The following is a 17,004-nucleotide window of genomic DNA, read 5'->3' on the forward strand; positions in this document are numbered from 1 at the left end:
AGGTGCTTGGGGAATTGTTTTCCCCTGGAGTCACTCTAAAGATGCCATTTCATGCTGCACGAGCCGCTCGCATTTTTCTCATTAGCGGCAACAACCTGACCTAGAGTGAGGTGTGAACATTTGCAAGATTTTCTTCCATCATGAATTTGATCCAAGATGAAACAGTGTTTTTTTTTTTTTTCCTGCTTACAAACATCAAAAATTAGACAAATTTGCCCTGGGAGAGGCAGGTGGGAGATGTTGCTCTGAAATCCCCCTAGTAGAATTATCCTGAGTTTCACCATGGAAAAGGCTTTTATTTTCAGCAGGGGGAAAGACTGATGATATAAAAAAAATTAACTTTTTCTTAGACCACCAGGAAAACCTGACATGTCAGGTTCAGCCTCTCCTCTATATAAATTACCATTGGACTCCTTCTTTGACGAAGCCTTCTGGTCCATAGGTACAGTCAGGTAATTAGGTGTCAAACTGGGAGGAGTTGTGCCTGGAGTTAATAGTGGTTGCAAAATCAAAAGTATATTTCACTGAGATTGCAAAACTGCAGCTGCAAAGCAGGAGGCAGGTGCTGAGAATCTGTTGCTGCATATCACCTGCTGGGAGCCTGCACACCTCAAATCAGAGGGATCTGCTGGCTCCTTAGTGCTCTGATGAAATGTTGGTTACCATCCAGGGCTAAGCAGATTCGGCAAAGGGACATTTGCAGCGCTTCGTTGTGTGAGACTCACCCTCTCTGTTCTGCGTTTCAGGTCATCGAGTGCATCACCCAAGGCCGAGTCTTGGAGAGGCCTCGAGTTTGTCCCAAGGAGGTTTATGACATCATGTTGGGCTGCTGGCAGAGGGAACCTCAGCAGCGGCTCAACATCAAGGAAATCTACAAGATCCTTCATGCTCTTGGCAAGGCCACACCAATCTACCTGGACATCCTTGGCTAGCAGTGGCCACTTGTCAAAAGTTCCTGCTCCTTCCTTCCTCCACCCATCCTACCTCCTCTGCTCCCCACCCCTTTCAGCCCCCAAGCAAACATCTTCATATAAACTCAAGTGCCTGCTACACATACAACACTGAAAAACAAAACAAAACAACCTGTAAGGCAGTTTGGCTTATATATATTTATAGATATATAGATATAGATATATATACCTTCCACACCAATACAGAAAGAAGCTGCTGTTACAGAAACTATAAGACTTTAAAAAATAAAACAAAAAAGAAGAGAAGAAACTTAAAGTACTTTAAAAAAAAAAAAAAAAAGGAGGAATCTTTTCCCCCAAGCTGTGGAGAAGTGAAACATGACCTTGCTGTGCTTTGTCTGCTTGGGCTGAGCTCAAGACTCTTGCTAGCACAGAGACTCAGTCCCAGGGAAAAGCTCTGGGAGGAGGCCCTGCCCCATTTGTAAGATATGCACTGAATGTGTGACTCAGTCCCCGCCTGGACATTTGGGCTCTGAACCAGGGCAGTGCCCCTGGAGGAACTTGCAATTCCACCCGCCCACCTTCCCACCCTTTTCCTCCTTTTGACATTGCAGGACAATTTTTCTAATTTGCCAATTCTTAAATGTATAGACTCAAGGCTTTCGGAACATACAGTAAAGGATCGCGGCACCTACGGGTAAACCACACACGAGAAACAGCCACCCTCCCACAGAACACAGACAAGAGGAACTGAACCTTTCTATTGCCCAGCACCAATCCTTTGTCAGACTCTGGGGATCAGTGCCGGGGACCAGAGCAGCTGCCTGGGAGAGCCATACAGAGAGCAGAGTTGGGGAGGGGTCTGTGCCATTGTAAGGATGCTTTGACCTCACTTTGGCATGCGGGACAGGCACCCAGCCCATGCGTCGCCCCCAAATAGGGGGTGTTTTTGAAAGCAAAACCATCCACCCTGCTTATTTTGCCAGGAGACATGGTAGAGATGTGAGGAGAGCCCCCGCCATACAGATGGGCCAAATTCATCCCTGGCGCAACAGCGCTGAAATCAGGGCTTTCCCCCCCAGCGTGTGTTCAAAGGCTGTAGTTTGTCATCTGGCTGGGGACTGGCTTGCACGGCTTCAGGGGTGCTCTTTAGGGTTAGTACGCCATGCTGCCCCTCCTTCCTTTCCCCCACCTCCACCATCCACCCCCCTCTCCCTTGGTCCAATACCTAGTATATCTGCCAAAGGGATGGGGGTGGTGCAGGGGAAACGAAGGGGTCTGGGAGATGGCTGGGAACCTATCAGCACCTGCCCAGGCCCTGTTGACATTCCCCTCACGTCTCCAGGCCCTGAAAGGATTGATGCATCTGCCTTTGAGCTGCTGTGAAAATGCAGAGGCTGAAGAATAGCTTCACTGGTAACCCGGGGAGCTGGGGGAGGGGAAGGCGGTGCTTTCCCAAGTAGACGGCTCAGCAAATGGCCACTGCGGCCAGCCTTGCATGTCAATGAGGACAAAGGCCTGGCCAAGGGGACTGGGACAGCCAAGGGAGGGGCAGAGAAGCAGTCCCTATCCCACGCCCCCATCAATAAAAGGAATCAACTTCCTGGCAAAAGGCTTCCTCAGAGGTGGGCTCCTGCTCGAAGCAGGCCTGGGAAACAAAACATTTCTGGTTTGTTTCTCCTCTGGCTAATGGAGGATGAGGGGACAACATGCCGCTTGGCAGCTCTAGCCAGGAGGAGGGTGCTGTCAAGGCAGAGTTTGAAAGGTGACAGCTGTAGACCCAGAAATAGCTTGTTGGGATGTGGCCCTTGTCATGGAAGGAGTGGGGGGATCTTCTCTCCTCCCCCCCATCCAACACCCCCCGCCCAGAGCAATCGACAGGGCAGGCTGCATTCGAGAAAGGATGCTTCTGTCCAGGTGGTGACATAGTTGTGGCTCGCTGCACAGAGGAAACCCCCTTCTCCGCCCCATACAATCACCCCATTTATCTGAAGCTGTCTTGCTGCTGGCTTAAATCAGAGGAGGGGGCCCTGGCACAGGGAGGGGAAGAAAGCAGATCCAGGGGAAGGCCCCTCTGGTGCTAGTGGAGTAGAGTCTGCAGGGGCTGAGGCTGCTGGAGAGGGGTGGGTGCAGTGGCTTATTTGGTCCAGGCGGTGCTTGCTGTAATAAAGACATTGGGGAGGGGAGGGGAGACAAAATGTGACTCCTTGGCCTGCCTTACAAAAACCAGGATCTGTCAGTGCTTGGCGGTAAGGGGCGAGGCCAGTGCAGCAGACTCTGGAGTCAGGGCAGTGTGCTGGGTTGTTTGCGTTACAATGCTGAATGATTGTGTACGGGTCACTTTGAATAACAGAACTGAGCTGTTGGCAGGAGGACAGGCAGGGAAGGGGTGTTAATGGCCCCAGAGATCATAGAGAAACCACAATCTAGTGCCCCACTCCCCCCATGCTCTGCATGGCTTTGTTCTCCTGGGGCACCTGGACAATGGGAGCTGGCTTTGGTGAGGGGGACACCCCATCTTTTCCCTTCCTCCCCGCCATTTAACTAACCCTTCAAACCCCTTTCCCCAGTCATAGCACTCATAGACCCTACAATTCCATGTTAAATTCAGGAGCACCCCACCTTCCAGCTCTGCTGCAAACCAGGGATCCCTCCCAACCACCCCATCCCATGAGTGGTGGGTTCCCCAAGCCAGCTCTGTGTGTGGGCATCTGAGCAAGGTCAGGGCAGGAGCAAGGAAAGACATCAGGCCTGAATGCAGCATGGTTTTTAATAACTGGTCTAATGAAAAGAAGAAAGATGTCCCCTGAAAGATGTTAAGCTCTCGACACCGAGATTCAGGCTGTCAGACTGCCCCATTCTTAGCCCCACCAAATGCAATTATGGCATTGGGGAAAGATTCTCTTGTCAAAGCTTGTTTTGAGCAGCTGCTCAGCAAAAAAGCAAGGCAGGGTTGATACCGTGGCATGGAGTCTTGATTCCCCTGCTGCTGTTGCTTTGGGCCTGTGCGTGTCAGGTTTTGCTTCTGTTAGTTTCGTTTCTGTACAGGTGAGAGGAAATAGTTGCAGACGTGCTGTGGGAGTTGGGAAGGACGCTGGGCCGAGTTATAGGGGAAAATACCCAGGAGTCTCCTGTTTGCTGGAATTAATACAGAGCCCCTTTAGTCTGCTTGGGTGGCTCTTTCACCCACCACAGGACCAGAAGTTCCTGATGGCTGTGGAGCCTTTGTGGTCCCACTGTGTCAGAGATAGCTCAGGGTTTGGGGAAACCCATACAGTGTGCCCCAAAGCAAAGATCTACTCTAAAATGTGGGTGCCTTTGTGGGCCAGGGAGGCACAAGTGACTCCAACATTGTGCAGATCATCCATTTGCTCCCCCCATGAAGAGGGTTAGCTATCACTCTGCTGCCAGGAACACCAGAGCTCTCCCCCAGCCTGGCTACTCATGCCATGCCCAAGGACCGCAGTTGACTCTGGCTTAGGCTTATTTCAGTTCCCCTCCCCACATCCCCACACCAGGGCATTCCCATTACTCGACTCCTTTAACTGAGCTGGTCCCCAAATGCCTTTTGAAAGGGGAGGTGGGCCAGACCTGAGGGCGGTACTGGACCTTAGCTGAGAACAGGACTGTTGCCCTTCCTGGCACTGGCAGTGGGGCACTTTTACTTAGGGAAAAGATTAACCCAGGCAAATCCCTTCGAGGGTTTCACCTAGATGGACACCTGCTGGGCAAGAGGGCGCTGTGCTGTGGTTGGGCCTGGGTTGTGGTCTCAGTGACCTCATGTTTTGTTTTTTTCACATCTGTGATTTCCCATTTCTAACATTTAGGTGAAGCTGATACTTCTTGAGGGTGGGCCATCGAGCACTCAGTGTTTAAATGGGGCTCAACCCCATCTCTTGAAGTCAGCCTTCTATTTTGCATGCCTGTATTGTTGCTCACAAAGCTTTCTACACTCCAGTTTTTGCACACACCTCTTAGACTTGGATGGTCATTAGATGCTTTGTTTGTGCAAACCTGATCAGCTGGCACATGCATGTGAATTCAGGGTTTTGAATTTGCATGAACTTGGGTGTGAAAAATGGCATGCAAAAACTTCAGTGTGGGGGAATATATGTGCAAAAGCAAGTGTGAAAATGGGGTTCCATTACAGAGGCTGCTTTTGAAAATGTGATCTTCAAAGCATGTCCGATTGCCTCTCTCCAGTAGTGGGTAGAATAAGCTGTCTCAATTAGACAGCACTTGGAAAAGACCTCGTAAGGAAGGGGACAGTATTACAAGTCCAGCACACTACTTGGGTTAAGTCAGGGATCGGCAACCTTAGGCGCACGGCCTGCCACGGTAAGCCCCCTGGTGGGTCAGGCCTGTTTGTTTACCTGCTATGTCCTCAGGTTTGGCCAGTCGCAGCTCCCGATGGCTGTGGTTCGCCACTCTGGGCCAATGGGGGCTGCGGGAAGCAGCGGCCAGCACATCCCTTGGCCGTTAAGTAAACCATAACATCCCTGGGTTAAGTAAACCATAGTTGTATTAGGAAGGGCTAGTGTTCTATTAAATTCCAAGTGGTGCTGATGGTAGAAACTGAAATAAACAAAAAATAAATTGTGTGACTGAGACTACAGGCAAATGAGGCTATAACTCTGGGCAAACACTGGCGAAAAAGCAAAGGTCACCAGCAGGCAGGGGTCTGAACTGTGCTGTGTTGTGAGCTTTTCTCATCTGAAATACAAGCAGAACAAGGCCTGAGCAATATTAAACCTTTCAGGGACAAAGGCAGGGAAATGCAAAGCTAAGGCTGTTGTTTTCTCTTCCGAAGAAAGGCTTTTACTTCTTAGGACCCAAGTGCTTTTGCTGCCTAATGTGCTAGCGATATCAGCAACTGTAACTGCAGAAACAGAGAACCGGGTCTCGGCTGGCAGGTGAAGAAAGACTTGATTTAAGCGCTGTTGTTCGTTGGGTGTATGTATTTGTCATTGGTGAGTCTGCATCTAAAGTGTGTTCTGTTCAGAGCTGGGATCTTTATTACGGTTGCATATTTATTTTTATAATGAGGCGTTTCACTTCCTGCACCCAACGCCGAGTCTTATTTTACAGGCTGTGTGTGAAAAATGTTGCATTCAAGGCTGGTAGCCAAATGTACTGAAGGCTACTCCTTGCTCTCTGCAGGTGACTTTTACACCTAAGGGTGGCCCAGTACAGTGCTTCCCCTCCTCTGGGGCAGCTGTACCAGTTTACTAGACCAAAACTGTGGCCCATGCCCTGTGCTTTCCCCTGTACAGTTACTGGGGCTTAGCAGCTGAAGCTCAGTTACACACCACTAAATGGGAAGCTGGCAGTGGTGCCATGCTGAGGCCTGAGCGAGAATGCAAGGGAGAGCCTAGAGTATCTGTCAGATGAGGACGTGCCAGTTTTGGGGCAGGGAAGAACCAACTGTTGAGAAGACAGACACACCAGAAAGGATAGCTTGCCCCCTTGGCTCTCCATTCACTGGGACTTGGTTTAAGCCTCTAGTATTTTTTGTACAAAGAGGGGGATCTGGGAGGATTTAATCTCTGATGGGATATTTAGCTCTTGGGTCGTTCCCTTTGCATGGGCCAGGTCTTGGCTGTGAAGCAATCCGTCCTGTTTACCAGGAAGAGCCTGGGTTGTGTTCTGTGCTGGATAGTTACGCCTCTGCAATGGCTCCTCTCTGCTTTTGAGACGCCTACTCGCTTTCTCTAAATGTGGATTTTCACATGCAGGGGGAGCTGACGGGGCGGGGCAGGGGGTTGGCTGGTGATCAGGTCTGATGGCTCCATACAGTTTTGCCCTGCGCATGGTGGGAAGACAGGACGCCCATGCCAAGAAAAGCACTCAGCAGGTCCATGCTTTGGTTCGGTGCAAAGGCACATCCCCAAAAGCTCTGCTGTGCTACTGTGTCTTTTTGAAGGAGCAGGATGGGACTGCACCTTTGGGGTGAGTATGCTGTCGGCTTGCAAAGGAGAAGAAGTTGCAGGGGGGAGCGTGCCAATTTGTGTCCCATTAGCACAATGGCTAAGTGGAAAAACTTGCTTAGCTCTTCTCCAGAATCACTGCTAGAAACTGTGCTCCTGGCTGGGACCTTGCGGGTCCTGTGTCTAGCCGAGTGAATGCGTACAAAGACACACACACACACCCGAGTGGCCAATGGCACAAGCGTATGTAGTCTCTGCTCCCAGTGGAATACAGAGGTAACGGTGCGCCCTTCAGTCACTTCCGTGCCCCTTGTTCCTTGTCTGCACGACGTTAGGCAGTGGAACAGGTTCCCAACCAAAGTGGTGGAAGTCTCATTGCTTGCAGCTTTTAAAACTATGTTAGACAATTGTGGGGAACGATCTTGCTTAGGGCCCCAGTAGACAGGCTAAGTGATCTAATAGGTCATTTTCATCTCTAGCTTCTGTGGTTTCTCACTGGCCACAATTTCGCAAGGCTTCTTCACAGCCCCTGCTTCTAAAACAACCAGCTCTAACATTCCTCAAAGAAAATGGATGATTATCACATAACTCCCATTGGCACTCAGGGATCCCCTATGGGAACTAATCTCCCAGACTAAAAAAGGGACTGATCCTACAGCCTGAAGCCATAGCCCAGCAGCTGTTCTGAAGAGGTGTTGAGCTGCAGAACTACTGGCTTCTTAAGACAAGGGCCCAGCAGGAGATGACTGAAATGCCTCTGTGAAGGAAATCATAGCATTGGGAGGTCTGAACATTTTTTCTTTTGCGCACACTGGCTCTCTGTTGGTTTCCAGCCTCCCAGATCTTTGCTGCTTGATATTTAGATAAGTGAAGTTGCTGCATTTGCTTCCTTCCGGAAAAATAGGACTGGCACAAGCCCTGTGAGTTTCCTGGTGGAGATGCAATAAGATTCCCTCATACCCCACCCCCCGCCACTCCACCCCCCACACGTTTCCTTTCTGTCCCTGTAGTTCTCCGGGAGTGGCAAACGGACTTTTTAAACTGAGCAAATGTCTTAATGTGAGGTGAATCTGAAGCCCATAGTTTGGACTTCAAACAGTGAGAAAATTGGCACTGAATGATTCTGCACACAAAGCAGAAAACTTTCATTTCCTGCAGGCAGGATGGAATTGACTGTTATATTAAGACTTCAGAAGGAGCACTGCCCTGGAGTAATTCCACTGCTGTCAGGCAATGTTGACATCTAGATTAACCTCTGTGCAGTGAATTTTACAGCAAAACTCATTGTGATGTGTGTGGGATATCTCCTGTAAATCCCAGCTGAAACCAAGGGTGTCCCACCCCCCTCTTTGAGAAGAAGGAGAAGAGCCTGGCAAGCGACTGTGTTTCTTTTACCTCAGCAGAACGCGGCTCTGACCTCATCCAGGCCATTCCTGCCGAGACAGGCTTTCTCCTCTGCTAAAGTGACAGGAGTTTTAGCCCATATTTTTTTTAATCCCCCCAAGGTATTTAAATCAAGGGGATGAAAGGCTCTTTGCTATTGACAAACAGGTCCTGCCATGTATCCACAAGCAGACAGTCGTAGTTAAAAGGAACTGGTTAACCAGTGGCTGTTAGCTTCTCTCTCTGATTAACTCCAAACTAGGGCACTGATGAGACCTGATCCGGTGAGCAATGCCACTCACTCTCACAGCTGCTGCCAACAGGCTGCATCTAGTGTTAACCAACCAAACAAGAGGCTAACTATTTAAACTGTGAGCATGACAAAAGATGCATAAATTAAAGGAGCTCACATAGTTCATTCTGCAGAAGTCAAAGGCCGTTGCAAGAGAAGTCTCCAAACTCCTTATTTCTTTGCTCTGGCTGTTAAATCCAAACTGCAAGGTAGGAGCAAGTACCCTTGGTATTTTCTTTAAGAGTAGCTTCAGCAGCAAAAGTTTCAAGGTACAGAAGCGGAACTGCCTTCTCCTCCCTTGTGTGCTAGAGACAATGCTCTCAACAGGCATTAGTAAGTACCAGTGATGTCAACTAGTCCTTTTGATTACCTCTGTGTAGATAAGTACTGTCAGCTAGACAATGTCGGGACTTGAGGGTGTATCCTTCATTCTAGCTATTCTTTATGCCTTGCTCTTCTTGTTCATCTCTGAACTCATATATGTCTATAATCAATAGTAAAAATTCTAGGCACATCTTGAATACTGTGTGAAGATGTGGTCGCCCCATCTCAAAAAAATATATATTGGAATTGGAAAAGGTTCAGAAAAGGACAACAAAAATGATTAGGGGTATGGAACAGCTTCCATATGAGGAGAGATTAGTAAGCCTGGGACTTTTCACCTTGGAAAATTGATGACTAAGGTGGGATATGATAGAAGTCTATAAAATCATGATGGCTGTGGAGAAAGTAAATAAAGAAGTGTTATTTAGTCCTTCTCATAACACAAGAACTAGATGAATGAAATTAATAGGCAGCAGGTTTAAAACAAACAAAAGGAAGTATTTTTTCACACAACACAGTCAACCTGCGGAACTCCTTGCCAGAGGACGTTGTGAAGGTCAGGACTATAACAGGATTCAAAAAAAGAATTAGATAAGTTCATGGAGAATGGGTCCATCAATGGCTATTAGCCAGGATGGGCAGGGATAGTGTCCCTTGCTTCTGTTTGCCAGAAGCTGGGAGTGAGTGATGGGATGGATCACTTGATGATTACTTGTTTTGTTCATTCCCTCTGGGGCACCTGGCATTGGCCACTGTCAGAGGACAGGATATTGGGCTAGATGGACCTTTGGTCTGACCCAATATGACCATTCTTATGTTCTTATAAAGCTCTCATTGACTCAGCTGGAGTTGTGTGTCCTCTGCATCTCTGAAATCAGGCCTATAAACTCTTTTTTGAACCTGTATTTGCTATCCCCAATTAGAATACAGCTGGAAGGGTTGCCTCCAAGGTTACAGAGAAGGTCATGGTGTCATTTTTGACTATGGAAAGAATATGGTCAACCAATTTAACCAACAAAGAAAATCAAACTTGGTGGCCTAATGTAAAAAGTAATCGGTATTGTATTTTGCTTTGGACATCCATGCATTAATATTCTGCAAATATGATTTCCCCTTTGTTTGTATTATTGATGCTATAAAATGTCAGACACACTAAAAAACAAACTAAAAAATCCTTTAGCAACCCAGCCTTTGGGGTTTGGAGTAATTTTGGCTGAGTCACAAATAAGGTTGCTGTCCCTTTTGCTTCTCATGGATATTAATGCACTGGTCACTCAATCTACTGCTGACTTTAAAAACATTCACTTTGCTAGCTGTATTTTAAAGAATACAAAACCCTGAAATTCTTTGTGCCCCATACGGGAAGCCAAAAGTGCCCAGGGTGAAGTACCACTTTGCTATGGTTGGGTTTGTGACTCTCATAGGGTCTGCTACATCTCTGTGGTTCCCAGCAAAGCACCACTTCACAACCATCTTAGTTCCAGCTAAGAAGAACTAGGTCTGTGTACCCTTTCGTCAGAGCTGTTTTATCACTTGGGTTTGCTCTTGAGCAGTACTGGGCTTCTGCCTCTTGCAGTGACAGGTGGATGTTATAACTCCACAGCACACCAGCCCTTAGTTGCCCAAGAATTGAGACGTAATCAGGAAGGGGAGACCTGTATTCTTGTCAAACCCCATCTAACTACATCCCAGAATCTTAGGCACTTGTTTTCATGAGCACTGAGCAGACATCTTTACTGTGCTGTCCACAGTGAACCCTAGATTTTTGTGCCAGAGAGGATACAGGGAACTCAGAACCCATCCCTGTGTTGGAGGAATTTAAATTGTTCCTTCCAATGTGTGTCTTTTTGAACTGGCTGAAGATGAGTTTCACTTGCCCAACAACTGATTTACTTTCGTCCCTCCCACTCCTCTCTGCCCCGACTCACTAAATACTTTTGTGCCATTGGCAAATGTCACGTCATTATCCGCCCTCCGTCCAAAGTCATTAATAACTAAATTGACCAGCACCAGCTCTGGCATTGATGTCTGGGGTCACCCCACTATTAACATCTTCCCATTTGCTCCCTGTTTCTCCTTGTTGGTGTCTGATCCGTGGTAGGATGTTACCCCTTGCTCTGGCTATCCAGTTTCCTTATTAGCCGCTTATGAGGGCATTTATCATAGTCTTTTTGAAAGTCTAATAAAATGATACAAAGGTCTACTTTATCTATTATTTCCTTCCCTCTTCCAAAGCATTCTCAAAGGCTAGAGAGAAAATTGACTCTTACGTAGGCTATGTCAAAGTGTCCCTGCCTTGTTGCTTTCATCTGGGAGTTTCCCAACTATTTTGTAGTTGACTTCCAAACCCTTTTTCTGAGTCCTGCAATTAGAGCTCCCCATCTCTCAGGCCTGAGTAAAAATGGAGGTCAAATCATACTCTGCTGGAGGGATCTTCTTTACGATGTTGTGGGGAGGAAATCTCAGCAAGTTTCTCCTTGGATTTTCCCTCCAGTGATAGCAGGAGCAGGGGATTTGGGGAATCCAGAGGGAGGTAAAAAGAGCTCCCAGTTCTGTAACCTCCTGCTGAGATTTCCACATGGAAATCTGGGAGCAGGGCAGGGGACATTGCCATGGGGATCAACATTTCTCTTGTTCAATCCTCCTCCCAGCCCAGCCCTCTGAAGTCCACAGAATGCCATCGGCACAGAGGTACAGCTTAGGTGCATGCCCACAGCACAAGGATAGGGAATTTCCAATTGTGCCCTGCCACCCCCAATGAGATAGGAACAAAGTTAGCAAAAGTCCCAGAGTAGAAAGAGTTCTGGGTTATGATGTTTTCCCTACAGGGATTATTTAGTTTCCTTTTCTAACTCCGTTATTTAAGACACAATCCCACAGTAACTATAAACATGCTCTGAAATACGGAATGAACACGAGGAATCTGTTTGTTTTAGATTTTATGCCCGTAATTTCTCTCGCTGAGAATTCGGCTGTTACTTAGCCCCCAGCTGATTGTTCTGATTGGAAAGTCAGTCAGGACTGATTCCTGATGGGATCTGCTCTAGTCCATCCTAGTTCTTACACACTTGGGCTGCGGCAATGGAAATAATCAGCAAAAAGGACTGAGTTATTGTTACTGCGTTACTGAACCCTCCACTTGATGCTGGGCTAAAGCCTGATAGGTGTTGAGCACCACAAGTGTACATTAGAGTTGGAAAAGGTTGTGGGTTCTGGATGCCTCTTGAGATCGTTCATTGTGATGTTAAGAGTAGTGTTGCAGGGAATGAGGGGGGAAATTGTACAAGAAAAAAAATGTGTCAAACAGATTGTTTGGCGTTTAGTGCAAGAAAATCCACAACTGTACATGAGACAAGATTGAACTCATCATATTCTCCCTAGCAACAAAGAATATTTGCTACAGAGAGAGGAACGATTCTCTATCCCAATCGCTTTTAATTTTGTTTTTCTTGTTCTTCTGCTAGGGCAGAGCAAACCCTGGCTCACAATGTCTTTGAAAGCTGGAAATTAGGGTGAGAGGTGGGGTTGGGAGTGGATGAGAGCCTGATCTTGTTCAGTGATGTAGATGGGTAACAGCACAGCATCTTCCTGGGGTCAGGTCCTAATAATCTGGGATCAGATCTCCCCCTTCCCTACCTCCCAAAAAATCTATTTTGTGCAAGCATTGTTCACAGTATTGTAAATCAGTTTTATCTCTGAGATTAAGAGACAAAAGCAGCCACTAATCTGGGGATTTTGCTGTATCTTAAACCAGTAGAATCATTTCCCTGCAGATCAAAATGCCTGCCTAAGGTCAAGAAAGGCGCTGATGGAAAACCAAGCAACGAGATTGTTTTGATGACCTGTCTCTACCTAAATTTTTGCAACATGTTAACCACAGCCACCAGGGAATTCTGTGCTGAGGACAGGGACACCTCCGACACCGCAGAGATCAATTTCAGGCTGTTCCACTTAAGAACGGTCAGTGTAATAAACGTTATCGGAGGCAGGCTGTCATGCAGTGTCTGCAGCTGATGACTGAGTGTTTAGTCTGTCAGACTTGTTCTGATCTCTGGTTTCAGGGTGGCATGTTCTTGCTGGCATTTAATTTGGGACTGTGTGTTCAGCACCATGGACAACGGTCATCTGCTAGAAGTGAGTGAAATTTACAGGCTCTCGCCTAGCTTCATCTCCCACAGGGCTCTGGCTTTCCCCCCTCATTTCTGAGCCCTGGTGGTTGTTTTTCCTAGTGGCTGCTCTTTTGTGTGTGCTTTGCTTATCCAGCTCAGCGTGTCAAGACTCCCCCATGCTGCACCCTGAACCTGCTGATGTTGGGCCTGCTCCTAAATCAGTGTGTTCCTCTCTATGCGTCAGGACTACTTGGGTGAGTAAGGGGGGCAGGGCTGGAGCCGTATATCTCCCACTCTGAGAAACAGGCCAGAGAGCTCTGAGGAGAAACAGCTTGAAGATTTAATAGGGATCCATGCAGGCCAGTAGTTCTCAATCTGCGGTCCAATCAGCACACACCTGTGGCTTGTGTGACATCCTCAGAACCATACAGGCAGTATATATATCCTGTGGATGCGGCCCACATCACACAGCGAGCTGCATATGCAGCCCACAGTGGTAAATAGGTTGAGAACCACTGATGTAGCCAGTGGGCTGGCTCAGCTACCCTGGAGCTGATCTGGGACTGTTCTGGCACTCATTTAAGCCTAAATGTTCAAGGACCTGGTGTTGTCACTGAGCCAAATCCTTACATCATTCCAAAGTAGAGAGACAAGTCATAGCATGTCTAATGTATGAAAAGGGAACATAATCGGACCATGCAGCTTGGTACCGATTGTGTATGTGGGATTCTTCCCGCCCGCCCCTCCCCCCCCACTCACCTTTTCCTGACACCTAAACATTTCAACATTTGCTTTGTGCTAAAAGATTTAACCAAGTAGAGTGGAACTGGAGCTTCAGTGGAGTTACTCCTGATTGTCACCAGCATTTGTGAGATCAGGCTCAGGTCCAGTGACAGTTGTAAAGCACTGGGCCAGCTAGAGGTTTGGAAGCGCAGCCTTTGATCTGCTTTTGTTTATTTTAATATAAAATTGTCCTGTTGCAACAGTGCAAGGAAATGAGTAGCTACCACATATTAGTGAGCATATTTGTTCTCAGACTCAATGAGGTAACAGCATGCAAAATCCCTCTCATTTCAGCTTAGTGTCTCTGTGCTTTTTTTTTCGCTCTAACAGCCCTGCCCCTGCTCTTAGATTACACGAAGCAGGTAAACTCCATCTCAAGTGGCTGATTCTGCAAGCGTCAAGAATAACTTCCTTCTTTTGGGCAGCTTTGGGAGCGATCAGGAATTGTAGGTCCATCCCCAGCTCTTGGGTAGGGATGGGCTACCTGATTCAGGAAATGGAAGATAAGAACCAGCCAGAAACTTAGCTCAGATATGGAACCGAACCTTCAAACTGGTTCCTGGGAGCACCCCTTCCTGTCTTTCTTCCCTGACTCAACAGGCCTACTGTCTTGGCTGAAGAGGGAGCGGGAGTCATAGGGCAGGGGGTATATATTTGGAATTGAAGAATGGGGTGTAAGAGGGAGGCTTTTGGAAATCAGAGGGCTTGCTTTGCAGGAGTGGGGAATCCTGAACAGGGAAGTGTTAAATGTTGGGAGGGAGGAGAGAAACCACAAGTGACTTGTGTCCATTTGAAGCAGCTTTGAGGGCCCATCTGGACTTCCCATCTTGTTGGGCTTCTCCCAGGTCTGATCGTGGGTCCCTCACTCAATACCTTACAAACACCAAAGTCTTATTATTGTATATTCCACTGTCTGATGGTTCTTGCCAAACCACAAGTGGGTTGTTTTGTTTGGGGTTTTTTCCCCCTGTGTGAAAGGGATTTGTTTCTTCAGGAGAAGTGTCCTTTAAAATTCCAGCTAAATCTGGAGGTAATTTCTTGCATGAGCAGCTTTTTATAGATAGGCTTAAAGCAGAACAAAAAAACCTTATGTTAACTAAGTGCTATTTCACATAATGTGTTCCATGAGAAATGAAGGATTTCCTGCCTTGTAAATGATGTACATTGATGTAGTTCATACTGGACACTTGGGTCGGAGGAGTTGTGCAGAAAGGTTTCATTTTCTGAAGGATCAGCTGGCACCTGGGACAGATGTGAGGGGAGAGCAGGATGTATTTGGGAATGGAATTAGGTGCTGTATTCTCCCCCTCCTGAGATACTAAATATGTGACGCAGTGACCATGGCTGTAAGTGGCATGTGTCTGTCCAAATGTCCCATCCCCCCGCAGTTGGGGTGTATAATTCTCAGCATTGGAAAAATGGACCAGCTCTCAAAACAAATCTATTCACCTGCTTCTGTTCTGCAGAGATAGACGAGCCCTTGATTGGGGAAGAACTGCGGTGGCATACACAGGCTGTTGTCATCAGCAGTGACTCTAGCCATGTGGTTCTGCCCCACTTGGAAAAAAAGTGAAAGTAAAATCAGAGTCCAATAAGTTGGCCTTTGTCCCAGCTGCTATGTACCTCTGTTCACAGCTACTAATGGACCAGAATGGCTCTGCCAGGTGTAGAATGGCCTGCGCTGGTGCCCCATACTATACAATTCACATTCCATTAGGGGGGCGAGGCAGCAGCTGGATACACCCACCAGCCCAGCAGCTGCCACAGAGCACTGAGGGGTGCTGTAATGCACCCTTAACTCATGAGCACATGTACAGCCCTCCCCCAGAAGAATTTTGCCCTACGCAGCCTCTGGTTGGAACTTGGCCTCGTCTTGGCAGACATGTTAGGGGGGACATGGCTAGCATCCCAAAATGGGGACTTTTACCAGGCTAATGTGAATATCAGTTAACGTTATTGAAACTCTGTATGAACAGAAAACAAAAATCTCAGTGACATTTGCTGGATTGAGTTGTTTGTTTTTACCCATTATACCAATAAGCTACAATCATGGCCTCTTTGGATCCTGTTTTAAATTCTGCATCTGTGTCTACACTGGAGGCCATCACCTCCTGATACTTAGCCACTATGGGGGCCATCAATGGTGTCTCCCGATTAAGGGGTCAAAAACGAACTACCAGCCTTCAGGTCTTGCTGTGGTTCTCAACCCCTTCCATTTCACAACACCCTTTGCCATACCAGGACCCATCCAGAACTGCCCCTTCTGTCAAACTAGGATCCTCTCCCATGGGACAATATGGGAAAGGCAGGGTGGTGGCACCTCCTAGAACCTGTCTGCAACACCCTTCTTCCCCAGGGGCTCCAACTGCTAGGGGGAGGAACTCTGCTCTGGGTATTAGCCAAAGTGGGTTCCCCTGTATGCTCCCCATTGTAATTTGGATTGAGCTCTTTGCTACACTGGGGCGGGGGGGCATGATTCCATTATAGTTTTAAACCCATAGAAGCCTTTTACAAATTTTTAAAAAGTGTTTGAAATTGAGGTTAAGGGACATCTGAAATGCTAAGGTATTTGCCCTTTCCCCGGACTCTCTCCCCACCCTTTGCTTCTTCTTTCCCTTGTCCCCAGCCTCAAAATGAAACAGAAAATTATTTTTTTAAAACTATTGATAATTTATGTTTAGTACAAAGGATGATTTAATGGCATCACCAAAGGTCGTTCATTCCATTTACACATTCCTCCTCCACCCCCAAGCCCATTCTCCCTATTGCAGCCCGTTGCCCCCTGTCATCCACCCCACACAACTAAAGAAACACAAACACTGGAGACTATTCCGATTTGGTCAACAATCGTTGGAGCACAGAGATTTAAAAAAAAAATACTAACCAGCCACCACAAAACGAAACCATGTCCACCTTTCAATCCAATAGTCAACTGCTGCAAATAAAAGACGAACTCATTTCTTGACATTTGTTTAAAAAAAAAAAGTCTTTTATACCTGTTTGTGTGAGCGTGTGTATGTGTGTGCATACACCGGTGTTCATACACACATACGCACATCTCTCTCTCTCTCTCTCTCTCTCTCTCTAATATAAATATATTGTACGTTAAAGCTGTAAATATTCCTTGGTCATGTGTCTATGTCTTCTTCATAGTATCATATCCTCAGTGTTATGTTAACAATTCCATTTATTGATTGATGAAACTGTGTGTAGAGCTGTACCCTCCTGACATAGTTTATGTAGATCTCTCTTCTCAAATAAAGTACAAAACAACC

General features: G+C 47.1%; 1 protein-coding gene across 6 annotated transcripts in view; it reads left to right on the plus strand.

Moving 5' to 3' along the window:
• The window catches only part of NTRK3 (neurotrophic receptor tyrosine kinase 3), a 328,552-nt gene extending 311,858 nt beyond the window's left edge, over positions 1 to 16,694 (plus strand). For all 6 annotated transcript variants that reach the window (XM_084640450.1, XM_084640449.1, XM_084640451.1 and 3 more), the window contains one exon: positions 747 to 16,694. In XM_084640450.1, coding sequence (XP_084496576.1) covers positions 747 to 932 — 186 coding nt within the window. In that variant the 3' untranslated portion in view covers positions 933 to 16,694. The remainder of the gene's footprint in view (positions 1 to 746) is intronic.
• The last annotated feature ends 310 nt before the right edge of the window (positions 16,695 to 17,004 follow it).

This window comes from Lepidochelys olivacea (genome assembly GCF_965140295.1).
Source record: "Lepidochelys olivacea isolate rLepOli2 genome assembly, chromosome: 10".
NCBI classification, from domain to species: Eukaryota; Metazoa; Chordata; order Testudines; family Cheloniidae; genus Lepidochelys; species Lepidochelys olivacea.